Source organism: Propithecus coquereli, unplaced genomic scaffold (genome assembly GCF_000956105.1).
Source record: "Propithecus coquereli isolate 6110/MARCELLA unplaced genomic scaffold, Pcoq_1.0 Scaffold42, whole genome shotgun sequence".
Taxonomy (NCBI): Eukaryota; Metazoa; Chordata; class Mammalia; order Primates; family Indriidae; genus Propithecus; species Propithecus coquereli.
This window is the reverse complement of record NW_012149952.1, coordinates 7,363,335-7,384,867: the sequence shown is the minus strand read 5'-3', so window position 1 is coordinate 7,384,867 and position 21,533 is coordinate 7,363,335. Positions and strand designations below refer to the sequence as shown.

Here is a 21,533-nt window from a genome sequence, read left to right as displayed (position 1 = left end):
TAAATGGGAAGGAGGAAGTGAATACAGAAAGATAATAATTAAGGGTGGGAGGGATAGGGAGATATCAAAGTATGATAGACCAAATAAGAAAATAATAATTTGTATTGTCAATCTCAAAGCAATCAACTATACGAAATTAACAGACTTGTTTAGAGAAAAGTCTTTCCCCCACCCTCTGTCAAGGGCATATGGATCTTTAGAAAATTTGACCATATCCTATGGCACAAAAGAAGTAGAACTTGAAGAGATGCGTGTACATTGAAATGAATGCCTGTAAATTGACATTTTTAGAAACAGATTGCAAATGGTAATATCGCAATGATGTGTTTTTGAATTCCTAATTTGTGTTCCTCTTGCAATTTAGATGTCTATTTAATTTTAATTATATAATTGGTTAATCATACAATAAATGGGAAGAAAAAAACCCAATAGTTGTCTTCTATAGTTTCCTTTGGACAAGTGATTAAAAGTAAACAAATATTAAAAAGAGCCCAGTTGTGCATTCTTGAGTGACAACCCCACCCTTGCCATGAAAACGCCTACAATTTGGGCAAATTGGAAGCAAGTCAGACTCTGAAACAGAAAAAGGCTTTCCTGGCACTGGCACATCAAATTATCCTGCCTGGCTCAGACCTAAACTGCTTGTAGACTCCTCTGCCTGCCTGCCCTGGGCAGTGAGGCTGAGCCTACCTGCTTTCCTTCTGGAGCCACCAACTTCATCCAACACAGGAAAAGGGAATACTGAAACACTCTACCCCTGCCCTTAGAACTCTCCTGCATTTTAGAGGTCTATCTCTGAACCTTCCTCCCTACCATGTACTCATGATACACACTATTCCTCATACAAACAAAAGGCATCTTGTGATGCCAGGATGATTGTTATTTGGGGACAGTGAACCAGTAGTTTACCTTTGTGGTAAATGGTTCATGGACCAGATAGAACCCTGTGGCCCTGCTAGATTGGAATACCAAAACAAACAAACAAACAAACAAACAAAAACCCTTCATTTTCTCTCTCCACTCATAACCTTAAGTTAAATTCACCTATGTACTCACAACTGTGGGTTTGCTTTGTGGCAGGCACCCAGAAGCCTGATCACACAGGCCTCTATCCAATGCCTTATGGCCCACCATGAGTGTTTTGATTAAATAAGTTTTTGGTCTGGTTCATCACTTTCATTTGATTTATTGTAGGAATCTTACTGCACAATCTTAAAGGTATTCTCAGTTATAGCTTCTGGAAGTGACTTAGTGCCCCAGACTTTGCCCTTAATAATTGAAGTGCTTGACAAAGCACAAGTTTGAAACCCAAGCTCTGTGGATTGGCCCCAACTTCCCTTTCCAGCTTCACACTCCCCACTCCAAAGCTTAACACCCCCATCAGATCTTGCAGTTAGAACCCAACCTGTCTGGTTGGACCTCTTCACTGTCCCAGAACACCACTTCCCTAGTCCCAGCTGAATTTCTCATTCCTGTCCATTGCAGAAAAGGATAAGGGCTGGAGAGGCTGGGGAGTGGGGTGGGATGCTAAAACACATAATCAAATTTTGAATGCACCAAACAGTCCAGAGATCTGACACAGTCCTCAGGTGGCTTACCACAGCAGCGAGGTGAGGGGAAGGGGAACGGAACACAATGTCCCGAACTCTCTTGAGAGTGTATGAAACTTATCAGGATCCTTGGGTAGTTTAGAAAAGTTCCTGTTTCCCAGTAAAAATTACTGCCTTAAAATATAAAACTAGAAGAAAGCGGTTTGCTAGTAAATGTTTAAAAACAGCTTTGGGGTGGAGAGGGGGACTTGATTTGTAGCATTTGCTTCTTCAGTAGTGAAAATTCTCCGACCGTGGCTAGTTTCAAGCTCCCACTGTTATGTCACTGAATGCTGAGTTAAGATGAGATGCACAGATCTCCTGAGCCAGAGTAAGCTGGCTTTAGCATACTGCTGGGAAGAGACCAGCTTTTCCCTGTGCTTTTCTTATTTGGGCTACTCTAAGACAGAATAAGGCTTTTAAAAAATCTCATCATCCTACAGTGGACTCGATTATGGAGAAAGGCTCCCCAGATCACCCCATGGCCCTTGGTTCCTCACCTCTTCCCTTTGAGATCTACTTTCCTGAAGCTCTTCTAGCTCTCCTCTGATCCCCAATACAGCTTTGTATTAAAATAGTTGCTCTTTTCTTCTCTCTAGGTTGAAAGTCTCTAGAGCTCAGAAACTTTGTCTAACAAACCACTTTAGTTCCACCTCTACACTCTACCATACTCCCTGCCTCAGCATATATAGTGTATACTCAATAGGATCTAGTGGTTAATAGTTGTCTTATAATCCCTAAGAGGTGACTCTAAAGCTTTTTCAGGAGGAATCCTCTTTTAGCCCCTGTATTCAAGGTCTGAAAGTGAGAAGGGGTATGATTCAGGAATATTTTCTGGTATCACCACCAGTCCAAGGGGATGCAGAGAGACAGAGAGGGCCTGGCCATTAGGAACAAGATTGGTCATTCTCAAAATATTTCCTGGTAGAAGAGTTGTTTAACATCAGCTAACTCTAGAGTAATAAGCCAAGAGAGAAACCCAGGCTTCTTGGAGTGTGTGTGTGTGTGTGTGTGTGTGTGTGTGTGTCAATGTGTGTGTCTGTGTGTCTGTGTGAAAGATTCAGAGTAACAGAGCCACAGGCCTGCTAGATTCCTAATGGAAGAAGACCAGCAGAGTCAATGTCAAGAACTCCATCTCAGCTCAGTCCCAGCCCCAGACCTTATTGGCCTCTACCTCCAGATTTATAATATTGGGTCACTCAAGGTTTCTCCAGGGAGGTTGGCCAGAGAATTTCTCTTTCTGCCAGCTGCAAGATTCAAAACCCACCCAGGTAGCCTTGAAATGGAGATTCTGGCATCTCAATTACCAGCCATAGTTTGAATGAGGGGCTTCTATGAAGACTGAATAATGAATCCCTTCAAGACTCCATAATGCCCCTGAGCAAAAGATGAGAGTGAGTGGGATTCTCACCTACGCAGCCACAAGACCCTTCTCAGGCTTCCATGGCCAGATAGTGGGGATTCCGGGCTCTAGATTCAGGCTGCTGGTTTAAGAGTACAAGCTTCATTCAGCCCAAGGACATGCAGAGTGGGGGAAAGTGGGGAAATGCTATCATTTCTTTTTTATACATTATTAACAGTGCATTTGATTGGTGTTTTTCTATTGTATGAAATACTTTCACTTTTTTTATACTTTAGTTTATCAGCTCTACAATCCAATGCAGAGGCAGCATAGAGTGATGGTTAAGAACATGGCACTCTTTATACAGACTGTCTGGATTTGAATCCTAGCTCTGCCACTTGTTGGCTGTGTTGGCCTTGGACAATTTGCTCAATGACTCTGTGTTTGAGTTTCTTCATCTGTAAAATGGTGTTGATAATGGTAACTATTCCATAATGTTGCTATGGGGATAAAATGAGCTAAGATTTATAAAGCACTTGGTGTATGGTACTATTGTAGTGATTTCTATACACTATAAATGTTTTGAAAATTGGCATGGATGTTTTTACTCTGGCAGATAATAACTATCACTGCTGTGTTCCAGTCAACCAACAAGTTTGTCCAATTTTGCCTCCTCAACGTTTTGGGAACCCTTGCTCTGCAGTCCTTCTCTGCTACCACTGCTCTAGTTTAGGCACACAGTAACAGCAAACTGCTTGCAGTTCTCTGAACACATACTGTCATGCCTTACTTGCTGGGCTTTTCTATTGCAATCCTCTTCTACTTCCGAGGTTGTCCCTCCTCTGGCTTCCTCCTACTTGTTTTCTATCATGATTTATCCTTAACCACAGACTCCTTAAGAGGAGAAACTGTCATCCTCTCTGAATCGTCAGCATCCAGAAAATGCCTGCCACAAAGAAAATACTTAAGAGATGTGTTGAATCAATGGCTGCTTGCTGTGTCCCAGGCACTACGTAGTGGTTTTCAGGAGGGTTTTCATTCAATCCTACCCCAAACCCTGCAAGGTAGTAAGTGCACTTATTATCCCCATTTTACAAATAAGAAAACTGAGGCTTGGTGAGGTTAAATAACTTGCCCAGAAACATATATTTATATTTACATGGCTATTCTGTTTTTATACAATAATATGCTGTTTTAATGGTGTGTAGGAGTTGAGGATGCCAGGCAGCTACAATCGATAGCACCTGATGCATGAAGATATGATATTCAATTTCCCCATCAAAAGAGCTGTTACTTTATTTTTACATAATATATTCTTGAATTAAAGTATTTTTCATTATATAATTTGTAATCTTTTATGAAGGTAAAAAATGTGCATAAAGAAATATTTGGCTGTTTCTTAGCCAATTTTTCTGTGATATTGATATTTATTATCAGTTGGTCTATGAGTCCATTGGATGCCTTACTTTAATCCCATTATATATTATATGTCAAGAGCTTTGATTAGTGTCTTATCTATACATTATCATTTTAAAGTCTTTCATGGTCAACATTTGTGAAAGTTCCTCTATATTATCAAAATGATGTTACCCTAAGGCAGCTGGGGAAGGCTTTACAGATTAATACTACTAGTAGTAATAAGGGTAGTAGCAGTGGCAGTAGCTACCATTTATTGAGCACCTACTATGTACCAGCTGTAGCTGTGAGTTTTACCTGCATTACCCCATTTCAGCCCTGTGAAATAGGTTCTGCTGTATCTTTCTTTTATAGATGGGGAAGCCAGGACTCAGAGAGTTTAACTCACTTGCTTGAGGTCACACAGCTATTGAATGTAGAACCTGGAGTGAAATTTAAATTTGTATGTCTCTAAAGCCTGGGCTTTAGCTGGTCTTTCACCACTGTCCAAGTTACTTAACTCTCTCTGAGCTTCAGTTTCCTCATCTGTAAAACTGAGGGAAGTAACACTTACCTAGTAGAATTGCTATGAAAATTAGAAATAATAGCTGCCCCAGGACACAGGGGCACATAGTAGGCATTTAAACCGTGATGATGGTGACGTTTACGCATAAATGGGGCGTTAAATGGACAGAGGAAGATATGACATCCCTTTAAAGGCACTGGGGAGCTGGAAAGGAGGATCTACAGCTTAGGCTGTCTTAAAAGCTGGCCTTCTCCCCTCCAGAATATGGTGACCCAATGGAACTCTGAGCGACAGGCGAGAGGGCAGGGGCCTGAACTTGGCTCCAGCCACCTCTGCAGGGAACCGGGAGAGAGGCAGGGAGCTGGGAGGGGCATAAAAATCCTGGTCGTCAGCGGACTGCAGGTGCCAGGCAGAGTTGGTGTAGGTGGGCTCCCAGAGCCCGGAGGAGGGAGGGGAGGAGCTCGGGGCGGGCCGACAGGCAGGCGGGGGAGAGCGGGAGGCGGGACTCAGAGCCCGAGAGGCAGTCCTTAGACAGCTCTTCTCATGCCGGGCAGTTTGCTGCATCTGGAGGAGCTCACTGGAGAATCTCCAACATCAGAGCGGGCCTTCAACTACCGTAAGTACCTGCAAATGAGCGCATAGTTCAGTGGCTGAAGATTAAATACTGGCCACCAGATCCTAAACAAAACCCCGAAAGGGTCTTTCTGCTGTAATTAATTGCTGTAAATCAAATTGCTCCCCAGTCTGTCCCCCCACCCTCCTCATCTCTTCCTTTTTCCTTTCCTCCCCGGATCCCAGACCTGCCTCGCTGAGAATCTTTGGGCACTGTAGATAGCTTCCCTTTTCCGTCTCAGTCTTCCCTCCAAACCCTCCGCGGAGCATGTACCTGGCACCCCGCCGAGCCTAACCCCTTTGATTCCTGGAGCCCTCAAAGCTATGCAGGGGGCGAGCCATTAGACATTTCGGGTATGTCACCCTCAAAAGCACTGCGGCGCTGCCTAAGGGTGGGGAAAGTGCTTGGGGTGGAGCAGAAGGGGAGGGTAAAATGGCTAGACAGCCGAAGTTGAGGGTGGGGGTTAGGGTGGGGTGAAAGGCCAAAAAAGGGTGTGGTGAATTAACCTGCAGCTTGGGGCTGTTCTCATGTTCCTGGGGTATAAGATTCATCATTTTGGCTGGATATAAATGGTACAGTTTCCTTAGTGATTGAGGAGGGGTCAGCTATGCTGAGCAGCCCAGCTTCCCTGACTCCACTCAAGCCCCCCGGGAGGCAAAGATGGTTGTTTGGGGGTCCAAGTGGCAAGACTGGAAGCTCAGAAGACATTTCCTTGGTATAATCCCAGGTTGAATCTTTCCCTTGGCAGTAAAACCTTGCTTCCCCCAATAAATCCTGGCCTGAAGCCCAGGGGAACAAAGCAACAGGGTGGCATCCAAGCCTTGGCCTGGCCCTGAGAGGAGTGGGGGCAAGGGGCTGTAAGAGCTGAGATGAAAAGAACATCTTTAGAGTCCTATACCAGTTTGATGTCCCCTTCAGAAAAAAGAAAAAATAAGCACCTTTTTAAAATGAAATTTTCACTGTGTGCCTGGCACTGTACACATGTTATCTCTAATCCAACACAACAATAATGTTAGGTAGATATTATTTCCCCACTTTACAGATAAGAAAAGTTCAGAGAGGATAAATTGAGCATCCTTCAATGCAAAGTGAGAAATGAAAAATGGAGCTGTGCCTCCTTGAATCTCTCACTGTCCACTTGGTCCCTACAGCCCAGATGTTTTCAAAATGAATCTTCCCCTTTTTCTGCTCCTCCATCCTGCCCAGTGTTAGCACTGGATCAACTTAGAGGCTGAGGTCTCAGGATCAGTCTAGAAATGTAAACTCAGTCCCTTTCTCTATTCTGGGAGCTGCCTCTACTCTACTCTACTGAGCTAAGATTAACCAGCTGGGGTCGGCCAGGACCTCAGACTGTGAATAGAGAGTTGGCAGAGGAGAATTAGCTCGAGATTCTGCAGTGGGGACACACGTTCCCTTGGTGAAAGGTTACTCTGGTGGGAGAGGGGAGAGGCACGAAAGCTCAGGGGTCTACCTTATGTATATGCAGGGCCTATGGTCAATAGTGATTCCTGGGAAAACCAGAAGGCCTCCCTAAGCTCAAGTATCTTTGTCATATTCCCTGAAATTCAAATAATTTCATTTTCCTTAGGGGCAATGAACAAAACTGCTTAGATGTTACAGGCAGCCAATGAATCATTTACACCTTATATTAATTAGCTCAAGCAGCTTGATTCCCCAATACCTGCTTGAGATGGGGGTATTGAGCTTTTAGGGATAAGCAATAAGAATGAGAGTAATATTGGATGTGAAGCATTCCATAGAAGGGAAGGTCTCCATGGGATGAGATGGGAGGGGTGAGGGAGGCTGAGGAGGGAGGCCAGAGGGGTTAAATAGCAGTCTTAGATCATAGGCCTTGGAGTTAAACATGGATTTGAATTTTGGCTCTAATATTTAGTATCTCTTGATTGTGGACAAATTATACATCCTCTCTATGCCTCAGTTTCCTCACTGGAAAAATGAGGATGGTATTAATGCCTCCTTTGCTAGGTTGTTGGAGGAATCTGTGTGTGTGTGTGTGTGTGTGTGTGTGTGTGTGTGTGTGTATCTGAGTAAAGAATCTGAAAAGGTGACTCTCTGCACCTCCCATCTCCCCCATCTCATGGGCCTTCAGCAGGTTCGTATTAGGCTGCCTTCTGGGCCTCTGAGATCCCAGGGACAAACAGACATTTTAATAAATCTGATGTCTTACATACCAGCAAAGAACTTGGGTGGGAGGATGGGGAAGTGAGGATAAGAGGCAAGGAGAAAAAGTAACAGGTGACCTAGGAATACTCTGCATGCCTGTGAAGGAGTGGAATCTAGGGTTGTCAACTGCAGTTTTGTGCTCTAAACTAAATTTTAAGGAGCCGGACAAGTCCCCTGAGTAAAAACAGTTCTGATTTTAGATCCCACCACCTGCTGAGGACAAAAAACCTTCAAGACTGAGAGCGCATCGAGCACCAGAGGCCCTGTGACCTGGGACAGACCAGGGGAAGGGGACACCATGCTGTGGACATTCACTGTCTTGCTCTTTTCCATTCGTGAGTACAAGAAGGGGTGAGGGGCAAGTGACTCTGTCATAGGTACATCTATGAGTGGGTACCTTGGGGAGGGAGAGAGAAGTATTGATGTTTAAGGGCAGGGTGGGGACGACGAGGGAGCTCTCCTTTACCAAATCTCTCTTTTCAGGGCTGAATTTTGGTATGACATCGATAGGTAAGTGAGTTCTGCCCCCTCAGGTATCTTCCTTCCTAAAGGATCCAAGACGTTGGCCTGCCTCCAAGAGCCTGGACATAATTGCCTTGAGATCCCAAAGACAGATTGGGCTGGTTGGGAATCAAAGCCCTAACACTTCAGGACTTGGTTTCCCCTGAAATAGTGAAGAGCTTTATCTCAGACAGAAAGCAAGCTAGACTTGCACCTTATTCCCCAACTCATCTGGATTCCTTGAACAAATATACTGGGGTTCCCATCCCACACCCTACATGAGCAGATATTCCTGTCCCCAGGGGAAGGCAAAAGGAGGAATCTGGGTTGGGGCTAATTTTAAGGGACATTATGGGACACACCGTGGGAGGGAGAAGGCTAGACTGCTCATGTCTTTGTGATCTTTGGGAATGACAGTGATGGAACCACAACCGGAGCTGTGGATAGAATCCAACTACCCCCAGGCCCCTTGGGAGAACATCACGCTGTGGTGCCGAAGCCCCTCTCGGATTTCAAGCAAGTTCCTGCTGCTGAAGGATAAGACACAGATGACCTGGATCCGCCCTTCCTACAAGACCTTCCAAGTTTCATTCCCCATAGGTGCCCTAACTGAGTCCAATATAGGTCTTTACAGGTGCTGCTACTGGAAGGAGACAGGCTGGTCAAAACCCAGTAAAGTTCTAGAGTTGGAGGCACCAGGTAAGAAGACAGAGATAGATATTCAAGAATAAACTTCAACTCCTGGGATTCAAACTTGACTTTCCAGGGCAGTGTTTACCTCATTTACCTCAAATGCATGCATACATTCATGCATTCCACAGTTAGTAAATAAATGTCTACTCTGTTTTAAGCAATGCACAGTGAGGATGCAGACTCTGGAACAGAGATGGCAGAAGGAGGGGTGGCAAACAAGAATCTTACAGGGAAGCCTCATTTAAAGTAGAGCTCTTCTCTGCTGCTCCCTAGGCAACACTATCCTTACTCTACCTAATTCCAGTGCATTCTTTCTTTCCAGGCCAGCTGCCCAAGCCTATCTTCTGGATCCAAGCTGAGACCCCCCCTCTTCCTGGATGTAATGTTAACATCCTCTGCCATGGCTGGCTGCAGGATTTGGTGTTCATGCTGTTTAAAGAGGGATATGCGGAGCCCGTGGATTACCAAGTCCCAACCGGGACAATGGCCATATTCTCCATTGACAACATGACACCTGAGGACGAAGGGGTTTATATATGCCGCACTCACATCCAGATGCTCCCCGCCCTGTGGTCAGAGCCCAGCAACCCCCTGAAGCTGGTTGTAGCAGGTGGGTGTGGCCGTGGCTGCTGGCATCTGGCAATTGTTGTTCCAGGGATCATGGCTGGTTGAGCCAGGGTTTCTGATTTTACTTTCCTCACCCAGTTCCTACACCCTGCAAGGCCTACGACATTTTAGTGAAATACAAATTAGCATTGCACATGCTACAAGGCAAAGGCATGGGAGTCAATCATTTGGCTATTGAGTGAGCCCAGCCAACTGTCCAGCAGCTTCAGCTCATCACAGCTTTGTTGTTCTCTACTTGTTGAATATCATGCAATCATTCATTCATTCAACCAATATTTATTGAGCACCTAAATATGTGCCAGGCACTGCCACCGCAGTCTTATAAATAGATTTTAAAAATTCTAAATGTATTTTATTTGTGATTATTATTTTTAAATGTGGAAAATAGAATGAATTGCTAGTGCTGGTGAGTGAAAACAAAACAAATGATAAAAAGAAGTGATAGCTCATATTTTAGAAATGGCTTTATAAATTACTTTGGTACTAGATCAGTAGAGCCAGTAAGACAGCACCAACCTCTCAACACAGAAGAAGGCTCCCCAAAATGTCAAATGCCAGACACACCCTAGCCCCAACTGCCACTCCCCATGGTCTGGAGATCTTTAGATGGAATTGGCCACATTTGCTTTAGTCCCTCCATCAAGCTAAATAGGCTTGGGGAGATCTATGGGGCTTTCCCCAGAAAGTACCCTGGACTTAGAAGCAGTAATCCTGGTTTTTAGTTCCACCTCTGACACTGCCTCCCTGTATGATCTTGAGCAAGTCACTTTACCTCTCTGTGCTTTTGTTTCCTCCACTCCAAAAATGGGATAACAGTATCTATCTGATCTACTGTATAATGCCTCTGTGCCTCAGTTTCCTTATCCACAAAATTGGTATAACAAAAATGCCTACCTCACAGGGTTGTTGTGAGGATTTGCCTAAATATAACATATGTACAGTGCCTGGCATATAAGTTCTCAATAAATGGTAGATATTAATTTTATTAATATAGCTTTTTATTGAGGATCAAAACACAAAGGACTGTCTGTTTGAACTACGTGTATGGATGTTTGTTGTACACATGCCCTTTCAGCATAGGTTCCACTAACACATACTTTCGTAGTTACCTGTTCACCAGTAGCCCCCACTAGTCCATGAGTTTTTTGCTACCAGGAACTGTCTTCTTTACTCACATCCCCCCAGACCTTCATGATGCCTGATGCATCTTAAATGCTCAGTGAAAATACGACAGAGCTGATCCTTCCATAGTGGATGGGTGTGTGTACCTGGGATGGGGTGGGGGTAAGAAGGAGTGGTATGGGGGTGAAATTTGCCTTTACTTTTGTAGTACAGTCTCCTTGGGGGAACAAACAATGGAAATGAGGGTGTTGCCCCATTAACAGAGATTTCTTTGGATTGCAGACTTGCTGGCCAAACCCTCTTTATTGGCTTCTTCTGAGCTCATGTTGGAAGTAGGGTCTTAGGTGAGCTTAATGTATTCAAAAGCTCACCTTAATATTGCAGTAGTATTCATGTTCAACAAAGATGGAATCAAAGACATTTTCAGAGGTTTGGTTTTTCTGGTGGTTGGAAGAACTACATTTGGCATTTCAGGGACCTAAAGATACAGGGAATTATGGATGTAGATAGTCCACTGAGACACAACCCTACATTTGTTTGTAGCTCAGTGGAGCTGAAAGAGTCTGGAGAAAGGGCAGTGGCATAAGTGAATCCACCCTCAATTATATCCTAGAGGAGGCAGGGATCCAAGGAAGGGAGAAGGAGATGGTAACTTCAGCTGTTGCTTCTTGTATAAAGAAACTAGGAAAATAAAAACAGAAGACAATAGGAAAGACTCATCCTACCCCTAACTTCAGGGTTTCTTCCCTTTCTAGGACTCTACCCCAAACCAACTTTGACAGCCTATCCTGGTCCCATCATGGCACCTGGAGAAAGCCTGAGTCTCAGGTGCCAAGGGCCAATCTATGGAATGACCTTTGCTCTAATGAGGCTTGAAGACTTGGAGAAGTCCTTTTACCACAAGAAGCCAATAAAAAATGAGGCATATTTCTTCTTCCGGTCTTTGAAGATCCAAGATACTGGACATTACCTCTGCTTTTACTATGATGGGTCATATAGGGGTTCACTCCTCAGTGATGTCTTGAAAATCTGGGTCACTGGTAAGAGAGGGGTATGCCATAAAACCTATGTTAGGGGCTAAGGATTAAGAGAGGGGTATACCACGAAACCTATATTAGGGGATAATGACATAAAAACTCCCTCTGGGTCCCCTGCAGAACCTATTCATGCAGCCAGGGCTAACAGTGGAGAAGGGAGAAGAATATGTACAACTGGGCTTAGGTAGGGATTTTCCAAGAATGGACTGGAGGAAGTGGAGGAAAAGAATCTGAAGTAGTGGGAAGGAGATGTCTCATGATTAGTCCTTTATATTTTGGATCTCGTCCTAGACACTTTCCCCAAGACCTGGCTACTTGCTCGGCCCAATCCTGTGGTCCAAGCGGGTCAGAACGTAAGCCTGCGGTGTCGAGGACCAATGGATGGAGTGGGGCTTGCACTCTATAAGAAAGGAGAAGACAAACCACTTCAGTTCTTGGATGCCGCCAGCATCAATAACAACAAGTCATTTCTTCTCAACAACGTCACTAACAGTGATTCTGGCATCTATAGCTGCCGCTATCGTCTCACCTGGAAGACCTCCATTAGGATGGCATCACACAACTCCGTGGAGCTTTTGGTTGTAGGCAAGTGCTAACAACTGTTTTTATCATTAACCTGTTTGTTTTTATCATCATTACAGTGTTATTAGAAGGAGCTAGTGGCCTTGTACCCTCTTGGAGCTATGAGCCAAGGAAAAACACACTAGGAGTATGATGTAGAACTTTCTCCAAAAACTTTAGGGATCTCCTCTCCCAGGATTCTTCTTCAAGCCCTATCTCTCAGCATGGTTCAGCCCCATTGACCCCTGGAAATGTTATTTTCCTTCATGCCAGGGGAAGCTAACAGGTATGAGGTATTCCTTATTAAAAGTAGGGAACCAGGAGTCTATAGAGCACCAAGGAGTGGGCAAAGGAATTCTAATGAACAATCAAAATTTGAAGCCACTGATCAAGTAGAAGTGGAAAGGAAGAGGAGACCAAATGGGGAGCTGAGAAACATTTGGTGGGGGAGGAGTTACCAGATTTAAGTTCACTTCTAACTCTTTTTTTCTGAATTGGTTTCAGATAAGCCCCCCAAACCCTCCCTGTCAGCTTGGCCTAGTACGGTGTTCAAGCTAGGAAAGTCCATCACCCTTCAATGCCGAGCATCTCATCCAGTGCTTGAATTTTCTCTGGAATGGGAAGAAAGGGCAACATTTCAAAAATTCTCAGTGGATGGAGACTTCATCATCAGTAATGTTGACGGGAAAGGCACAGGGACCTACAGTTGCAGCTATCGCATAGAGGCGCATCCTAACATCTGGTCACATCGTAGTGAGCCTCTGAAGTTGATGGGACCAGCAGGTGAGAGGATAAATCTTCGTAGGAACGCCCCGCCAGTCCCTAGCCATCCAAGAGCAGTGCCCAGAAAGATGGGAAGGGGAGTCAGGGGCTTGGAAGTCAGGGCCCTTGGGTTTGGGCACCTTTCCCTTGGAGTTGTCTCACAATCACTGAAAGATAGTGAACAGGATATTTTCAAGGCTCCCATTCTCCATGAAAAGGAAAGCCACTTCTGCCTCCCCTTCCCAATATAAGCACTCTCAGTAACCAGCTCTTCCTCCCTCAGTGAATGTATTTACCTGCTCCTGTCTCCATCAAGCCCCCAGCTTCTGGTCTTCTCTGGCCACAGGCTTTCTCACCTGGAATTACATCCTGAATGAAGCTATCAGGTTGTCCATATTCATGCAGCTTGTTGCCTTGCTGTTTGTAGTGCTGTGGATAAAGTGGAAGTGTCGGAGACTCAGAATCAGGTAACTGTCGTGTCCCAGTCCCCTGTTCTCCAACATAGCTGAGTCCAGGCTCCCCCAGAGTCTCAAAAATGGGTCATACCCCAGCGGAGACAAGCCACAGGGGCACACCCTATATATCCCCCACCTTCTGGGCTTAGGAGATAAGACTTTCTCACCTCCGCTATTTCTCTTTCACCTCACAGAAGGGTCAGCACCCAAGCCAGAGGGTGGAGAAGTGCATAATTCTTACAGACTGGAGAAGTAATCAGAACTGCATTCACTGACATCTCCCCCAAGGAGGGTGTCCAAATCTCCCCCCAAAGCACCCTGCCCCTCAGAAATGGTTGATGTCTTTCCTATTAACTTGGTCTGTACTTTTTCTCTTGCAAGAAGCCATGCTGTCCTGTCTCCCAAATTGTTACCCAACTCCCATCCCAACTTTTCACCTTTTATTCCTATCTCTCAAGGGCTAAAGAGCTTTGTGGTCCATACTAGTTGCCTTAGAAACCAGTATCTCTGCCATTCTGGCCTCCAACCACCTGTGCAGAGAATTCTGGGAATATAGTCTTAACCTGGATGAGCATCTGATGAGGCGATGGATGGGGCCAGGGAATCAGACTGTTTCCTCTGACCCACAAACTGACAAGCCAAAAAGATTCTCCTACCTTTTCCTTTGATCCTTTGGTGTCCTCTGGGCCATCCACCTCTCTGATCCCCATGGCTTGTGCTCAGACTACTCCGCTTGGGAATGAGAAGAGAAATGACAGCTCCTAACCTGGTGGGGACCTCAGCTCCTGAACACCTTACCTACTTCCCCTAATCCCCTGCTTCTGGCTGTACCCCATCCCCCACTGTGATAGTAGACTTTTGTGTGTCTAGAAGCATTCAATACACAATGTATGATGACTATGATTATGTGTGTCTGTGTTTTCCACTGGGATCTGAGGGACAGAATGCTTGGGCAACCAGAGGGGAGCCACCTAAGTCTTCTGCAAAAACCACCACCCTTTGAGTTTTCAAAAAGTTTCAGTGGGGGCCAAGTTCTAGTTCTCCCCAGTATCTGTCCTGAGTCCCATACACATTAAGGTAAACTCCAAGCCAGGGGTTAGAAAAAAATGTAGCTTTAAGTGCCTGACCCCAGCCCAGGACCACTGCAACAAAGGATAAGATCAGAAACCAGATTTCAGAGAAAGCAGCTTGGGAACACACATTCTCCTGACCAGGAAGGAGGGTCAGTGTTTGCTAAGTAAAAATTGTCAAATGGATTTTTGCTTCCTATTATCTAATTGTACAAGACCAATTACCCAAAGCTGCTGCACATTTCTAGTCATAATCTAGGTGGGGGGAGAGAGATCCCACTCTCTGACAAGCTTAGCTCACTGACAATCTTCTAGTAATTTATCGCGGCTGCCTAGGCAACCCTTCATCACACCTGCCTAGGCAGGTGAGGCAGGTCTGTCTGAGGACCAATACTGCCATAATAACAACTGCTTCCAAACTTAAACTTGATGACGGAGAAATACTCGAGGTTTCTGCCTCCACCCCTACACCCATCACCCAGAGCTGCCGATCACACTGAGCTCTGGGGGTTCTGAAAGCTGGAGTTAATACCAAAGCATTTTTACATCTGACATCTGAATTCCAGCAACAGCCTAACCAGGGGCCATGGGGAGCTGACATATGATATAGGCTGGGGAGGAGGTTGGGGTGGGAGGGCACGTGGATCATGAAAGAGCAAGAAGTTTGTAGGTGATGAGGCCCTCAAAAAGAAAACTCATCAATGTCAGAAAAGATTATATCCCATTATCCTGACCATATCCAGTCCCTATTGGGTAGTGAGTAAGCCAATGACATAAATTGCCGCCCCCTTCTCTCTGCCCTCCCCCTAATCCCAGCAACTCCTCTCATCTTTTTTCTGGTCTCGCTAGAGAAGCCTGGTTGCTGGGAACAGCTCAAGGGGTCACCATGCTCTTCATAGTCACAGCTCTTCTCTGCTGTGGTGAGTACAGGGGGTGGGGAAGGGGCCTGGGCAGAAGGCCGGGGTGAAGCCCTGTGGGGGATGGGGCTGAGCTCTGGCAGCAATTTCTTTTGCAGGACTGTGCAATGGGGCATTGATAGAAGAGAATGGTGAGTTTTTCCTGCTCCAGACTGGGACATTCCTCCCTGGAGATCTGAAATAACTACAGAGTGTCAGTGTCAGTGGCCAGGGAGTGACTGGTTGGGAGGGAAGGACAGCCAGGAAGGGGCATTTGCTAAAGCTGCTGGCAAAATTCAGCCTCCAACTCTGCCTTTCTGTCTGCAAAATTTCCCCCAAGCTTCTGCACTTTTCTGAGGCTCAGCTGACACATCAGCTTCCCCTTTCCCCAGCACCTGAGGAAGGAAGGAAGGAAGGAAAGGGTTTGGATTTGAGTTGAAGGGGGAGGTGGGCAGTGTAATCTGGGTAGGAGGTTCAAGGGCAAAGAGAGGGGGAGGGGGAGAGGGGTCGGAGGATGGCTTCATTAATTCTGCTGTTTCCAGAAATAATCACGCCAACCCCTAAGCCTGAGCTGTGGGCAGAGACCAACTTCCCTCTGGCCCCGTGGAAGAACTTAACCCTGTGGTGCAGAAGCCCTTCTAGTTCAACTAAGGAGTTTGTGTTGCTGAAGGACGGGACTGGGTGGATCGCAACTCGCCCGGCCACAGAGCAAGTCCGGGCTGCCTTCCCCCTTGGCGCCCTGACCCAGAGTCACACAGGAAGCTACCACTGCCATTCATGGGAGGAGATGGCTGTGTCAGAGCCCAGTGAGGCACTTGAGCTGGTGGGGCCAGGTAAGAAAAGTTGGAGGGTCCTCCCAGAGGGATCCACCATTCCCCCGGGACTCCAGCACTGTTCCTGGGAGTGGGGGAACGATGCACAGAGACCCGGAGCCCAAGGAGCTTGTGCCGCATGTAGGCGAGGAGGGGCATTGAAATGGGGATGGGAGTGGGGAAAAGAATGAGAAGAGACTGACAGGAAGAGCCAAGGGCCAGCCCAGAGTGGATTTCTTTATTTGCTGACAAAGTAACACGAAGTGTCACATCTGGGCACCTCCAAACCTCTGACTCCTTTTCCGCCCCATTTTGTTTCCCAGACATCCTCCCCAGACCTGTCATTGATGCTGCTCCCCCAATCTGGGGCCAGGAACTGCAAATCCGGTGCAAAGGATGGCTGGCAGGCTTGGGGTTTGCTCTGTATAAGGAGGGAAAGGAGGAACCTGTTCAGCAACTTGGTGCCCTTGGGAGAGAAGCCTTCTTTATAATCCAAAGAATGGAGGATAAAGACGAAGGCAATTATAGCTGCCGCACTCACACTGAAAAGCACCCCTTCAAGTGGTCTCAGCCCAGCGAGCCCCTGGAGCTTGTCATACAAGGTAGAGCTGAGAAGGGTGTGTGAGGAAGGAGGGGGAGGCAAAGCCCCGGGTCAGACACGCCTTTCCCCACAGCAAACTTTGCTGCTGGTCCTAGGAGCCTGTGTCCAATCTTAGAGCCAGGCAGGCGTGGCACTGGGAGTGCCAGGGCCTCTGGCTGCATGATATTAATAGCCATAATTGTTATTAATAGCTTGAGTTTGTGGAGGGTGATTTAATTTTTCTAATTATTTTCACATCAGTTAGCTCATTTAGCTATAGAGGAACTCTTCAAGAGAGGTGGAACAGGTAACAGTTCCCCAACCCCTTGTCCCAAGGAGCAAACTGAGGCTCAGAGAACCAGAAGAACCCCAAGGAAAATTCACTCTTTTTGCTAGTCCCCATTGCCTGCCCTGATGACAGCAAGGACTCGGAAGTGGTGAGGGCTGGGGGTGAGGGGTCCCTGTGTGAGAAGTCTATCTGCAAAGTGGATTTCCCTTGCTTTTTAAATGCGCTTACTTCGGAATGAAATACTATAGAAAGCAGAGCTGCTTCCTAGAACCAATATTTGCTGTATTTTCTTTCTTTTTTTTCTTAATTTGGTTTTATGTTGTGTTTTGGTTTTTGCCTTCTAGAATTGTACCCCAAGCCCTTCTTCAAGACATGGGCCAGCCCTGCGGTCGCCCCTGGTGCCCGAGTGACTTTCGATTGCTCCACCCCCCTCCAGCACATGAGCTTTATTCTTTACAAAGATGGAAGTGAAATAGCGTCCAGTGACAAGTCTTGGACAAGGCCGGGGCCCAGTGCAGTTCACTTTCTGATCATTTCGGCAGGCATCGGTGATGGAGGGAATTACAGCTGCCGCTATTATGACTTTGTTGTCTGGTCTGAGCCCAGCGACACTGTGGAGCTCGTGGTGACAGGTTAGGAGGGGGGAAAATCCAGGTAAACATGGTGCCAACCCTGGGACAGTGGATGGAAGGAAGGGCTGTCAGTGGCGAAGGAAGAAGTACTCCTTCCAAAAGACACTGAGAAAGTGCTTAGGACGGTAGCTGGCACATGGTGAACAGTCCATGTAGGACAGCTGCTTGTATTATTATTACAGGAAAAAGCGACAAAGAAGGGGGGGGGAGGCAAGCAGTTCACTTCTGGAGAAATAAGCGAGGCAGATGGGGGTGTACAATCCCAGGAGCTCAGCTCGCTGCCCTATTTCTGAAATCTTTTTGTGGCTTGACCTTGAGCTTTAGGCTCCATGTCCACTTTTTCTTTAGCTAGGCTGTCAGAGATTGGTGGGCTGGATGGCCCTCAGCGAAAGGGAGAAAACCTTGAAATGACAGCTGCATATTATGCAGCCATTACAAATGACAGTTTTCCAAGGCCATTTAATGTCATAGGAAAATATTTACAATATAAAGTTAAGTACAAAATATCAGACTCCACAACTGCACATACTCCACTGAGTCCCAATTATGCAAACAGCTATAGCTACATGGACATGGGCATATATAGAAAGGATATATGGCAAAGAAATACAAAGAAGAATTATCTTTGAGTGGTAGAATGATGTTTTCTCTGTTAGGTTTTTTCCATATTTTCTAATTTTCTACAATAAACATATATTGTTTCTTATAATAACACTAAAAAAGCTATTTGCAGAACGTGGGGGTGGTTTTCTCTAATGCTGTGATCTCTTTAATTTCAGAATTCTACCCTAAACCCACTCTCCTGGCAAAGCCAGGTCCTGTGGTACTTCCTGGGACAAATGTGACCCTGCACTGCGAAGGGACTTCCCAGGGCATGAGGTTTGCCCTCCTACAGGAGGGAACACAGGTTCCCATACAGTTCCAGAGTGTCTCAGGGAACTCAGCTGACTTCCTCCTCCACACCGTCAAAGCAGAAGACTCTGGGAACTATAGCTGTATCTACTATGAGACGACCATGTCAAATAGAGGGTCATCTCTCAGCGCGCCCCTTATGATCTGGGTGACTGGTAAGAACAGACAAGATATGGGGCTGGGATAGAAACCACCGGAATAAGGGTTAGGGGAGGGTAATTCCTCCTGGAAATCTAGATTAGGCCATAGAGGGAAACTGTTGTGTCCCGGAGGAGAAAGATAAAGGATTAGTTCAGGGAGTGATAAGTTTCCATACTCACCACATTATATCGTTGATCTCTTTCCAGATACATTCCCCAAGCCATGGTTATTTGCTGAGCCCAGTTCTGTGATTCCCATGGGGCAGAATGTTACTCTCTGGTGCCGAGGGCCACTCCATGGAGTGGGATACATTCTGCACAAAGAAGGAGATGCCACTTCTCTGCAGCGCTGGGGACCCACCAGTAATGATGGGGCATTCCCCATCACCAATATGTCCGGTGCTAGCATTGGACGTTACAGCTGCTGCTACCACCCTAACTCGAGCAGCCCTATCAAGATACAGCCTAGCAACACCGTGGAACTCATGGTCACAGGTAAAGGGAAGATGCTTTGGAGTGGGCATGGAAATGTAGAAAGGAGGGAATAGACTGGTTCATAGGAGATAGTTTTCAAAGAGCTCAAGGCGAGGCAAACCTCTTTACTGAACAGGAATTCTGGGGGTGATGCACTAGAAAGTGACCTCTTCTCTCTGACCAGGAATTAATTTCTTCCAGGCTTACTCCCCAAACCCAGCCTATTAGCTCAGCCTGGTCCCATGGTGGCCCCTGGAGAAAATATGACTTTTCAGTGTCAAGGAGAATTGCCAGACTCAACATTTGTCCTGTTGAAGGAGGGGACTCAAGGGCCCTTAAAGAAACAGAGGCCAAGAGGGTACAGGGCTGACTTCTGGATGCCAGCGGTGAGAGGTGACGATTCTGGGATCTATAGCTGTGTTTATTATTTGGACTCTGCTCCCTTTGCAGCTTCAAATCACAGTGACTCCCTGGAGATCTGGGTGACTGGTAAGGTCCTGGAGACTTCAGTAAGAGTCTAGATTGGATTGTTTTTAGCAATTAACAATAAGGGGGTAAAGGCTGGATTTAGGGCCACTTCTTCTAACTCTGTGCCCTTGTTGGTTGCAGATAAGCCCCCTAAACCCTCTCTGGCAGCCTGGCCCAGCACCGTGTTCAAGCTAGGGAAGGATATCACTCTTCAGTGCCGAGGACCCCTACCAGGCGTTGAATTTGTCCTAGAGCATGATGGAGAAGAAGCACCTCAGCAGTTCTCAGAGGATGGAGACTTTGTCATCAACAACTTAGAAGGAAAAGGCATTGGAAACTATAGCTGCAGCTACCGCCTCCAGGCCTACCCTGATATCTGGTCAGAGCCTAGTGATTCCCTGGAGCTGGTGGGGGCAGCAGGTAAGACTATAATCCCTCTGTAATGCTGGCATGACACACCCAGAATTCCAGGGAGAGTCCCCATGGAGACAGCCCCCATGGAGTAAGCCCACATCAAGAGGGGACAGGCTTTAGAGTCAAAGACCTCAACTGTGTCACCTTTCTCCTAAGGATGGTGAGGAGGTGGGACCTCACTCAGATTCACTCCAAGATTGTGAGCAGGATTCTTTCAAGGTCCCTTTCCCCCAAGGAAATGAGGGCTGCTTCTGCCTCAGCACAAGCTCTGCCGCCGACCACCCCTCTGCAGTCTAGACACATGGCCCCCACAAACCCTGGAGCAGGCCAAAGTGAGGGTGCACCACGAGAACAAGGAGAACATGCACATGCTAACCTCTGTGGCTTTCGCTTCTGCTCTTTTATCACCCCAGGGCCTGCTGCTCAGGAGTGTACCGTGGGGAACATTGTCCGAAGTACCCTGATCGTGGTGGTTATCGTAGCCTTGGGTGTGGTGCTGGCCGTAGAGTGGAAAAAGTGGCCTCGACTCCGAACCAGGTAAATGCCTCATCTCAGCCTCCTTCTGTAAACTGAGTGCTGCTGGAAAAACAATGATCCAAATGCTCCCCTAGCATCTGAGCCCCACCACGCAACCTATCTTCAGGTTCTGGATTCTCCCTTAGTGATGTCTTTTTCTTTACACAGGGGCTCAGAGACAGATGGAAGAGACCAGACCATAGCCCTGGAAGAGTGTAACCAAGGAGAAGCAGGCACCACCACCAACTCTCCCTCTTCAACCTCTCAAGGGATCTCTGTGGAACTGCCAATCCCAGTGTAATAATCTCCTTTACAAGAGCTTTCCTCTCCTCTCTTTTACCCTCAGAGATCTGTAAATCCAACTCATTACCCTGGAAATCAGCCCCATCTACTGCTCCTTGGTCTTTAATCACCTGAGCTGGGTCAAGGGAATTCTGGGAGTTGAGAGCTCTACTAGGGTGAGGTATTTCCCCAAGAGAGGTTCCCCACCCCTGTAACTCCTCACTGTACTGATTTTCTGGTGCATGAAATTCTATTAAAAATGTGTTCTTCTGAATAAAGAGTATTCACTATTTAACTGCAATAACTGTGGCAGTGGTCTTCTATTGGTCTGTTGTTCACTAACACCTTAGCAGAAATGGTATATCGGACCTGACCTCTGAGGCAGAATAAGAGAGCACGGGGCTGCTAATACAGAGAAAAGAGTTCAAGGATGGGGTTGGGGAAGAGAGAGGGCTCCAAAATAGCTATTTCCCAATTTGGTTTGACATGGGGTCACTGAACAGAGTGTCCTTTTGTCCTTCCATCCCATTGTTGACTGACTGACTGACTGAATGAATGAATGGCAATGCTTTCTCCAAGTTGACCCTGAGGAGGACAAACACCAAATTTACATCCTTTTCACCGTGTTACTTTTAGGTCCC

The 21,533-nt window shown here is 46.4% G+C and overlaps 1 protein-coding gene across 1 annotated transcript; it reads left to right on the top strand.

Moving 5' to 3' along the window:
- The first annotated feature begins 5,217 nt into the window (after positions 1–5,217).
- Positions 5,218–21,189, top strand: IGSF1 (immunoglobulin superfamily, member 1). The gene is made up of 21 exons (XM_012653269.1): positions 5,218–5,276; positions 5,407–5,468; positions 7,850–7,984; positions 8,133–8,159; positions 8,568–8,849; positions 9,166–9,453; positions 11,348–11,632; positions 11,921–12,214; positions 12,695–12,973; positions 13,299–13,419; positions 15,327–15,397; positions 15,478–15,525; positions 15,916–16,206; positions 16,509–16,787; positions 17,399–17,686; positions 18,466–18,753; positions 18,946–19,233; positions 19,414–19,701; positions 19,822–20,100; positions 20,508–20,631; positions 20,779–21,189. The coding sequence occupies exons 3-21, from the start codon at positions 7,948–7,950 to the stop codon at positions 20,909–20,911; spliced, it is 3,990 nt and encodes a 1,329-aa protein (XP_012508723.1). The 5' UTR covers positions 5,218–5,276; positions 5,407–5,468; positions 7,850–7,947; the 3' UTR covers positions 20,912–21,189.
- The last annotated feature ends 344 nt before the right edge of the window (positions 21,190–21,533 follow it).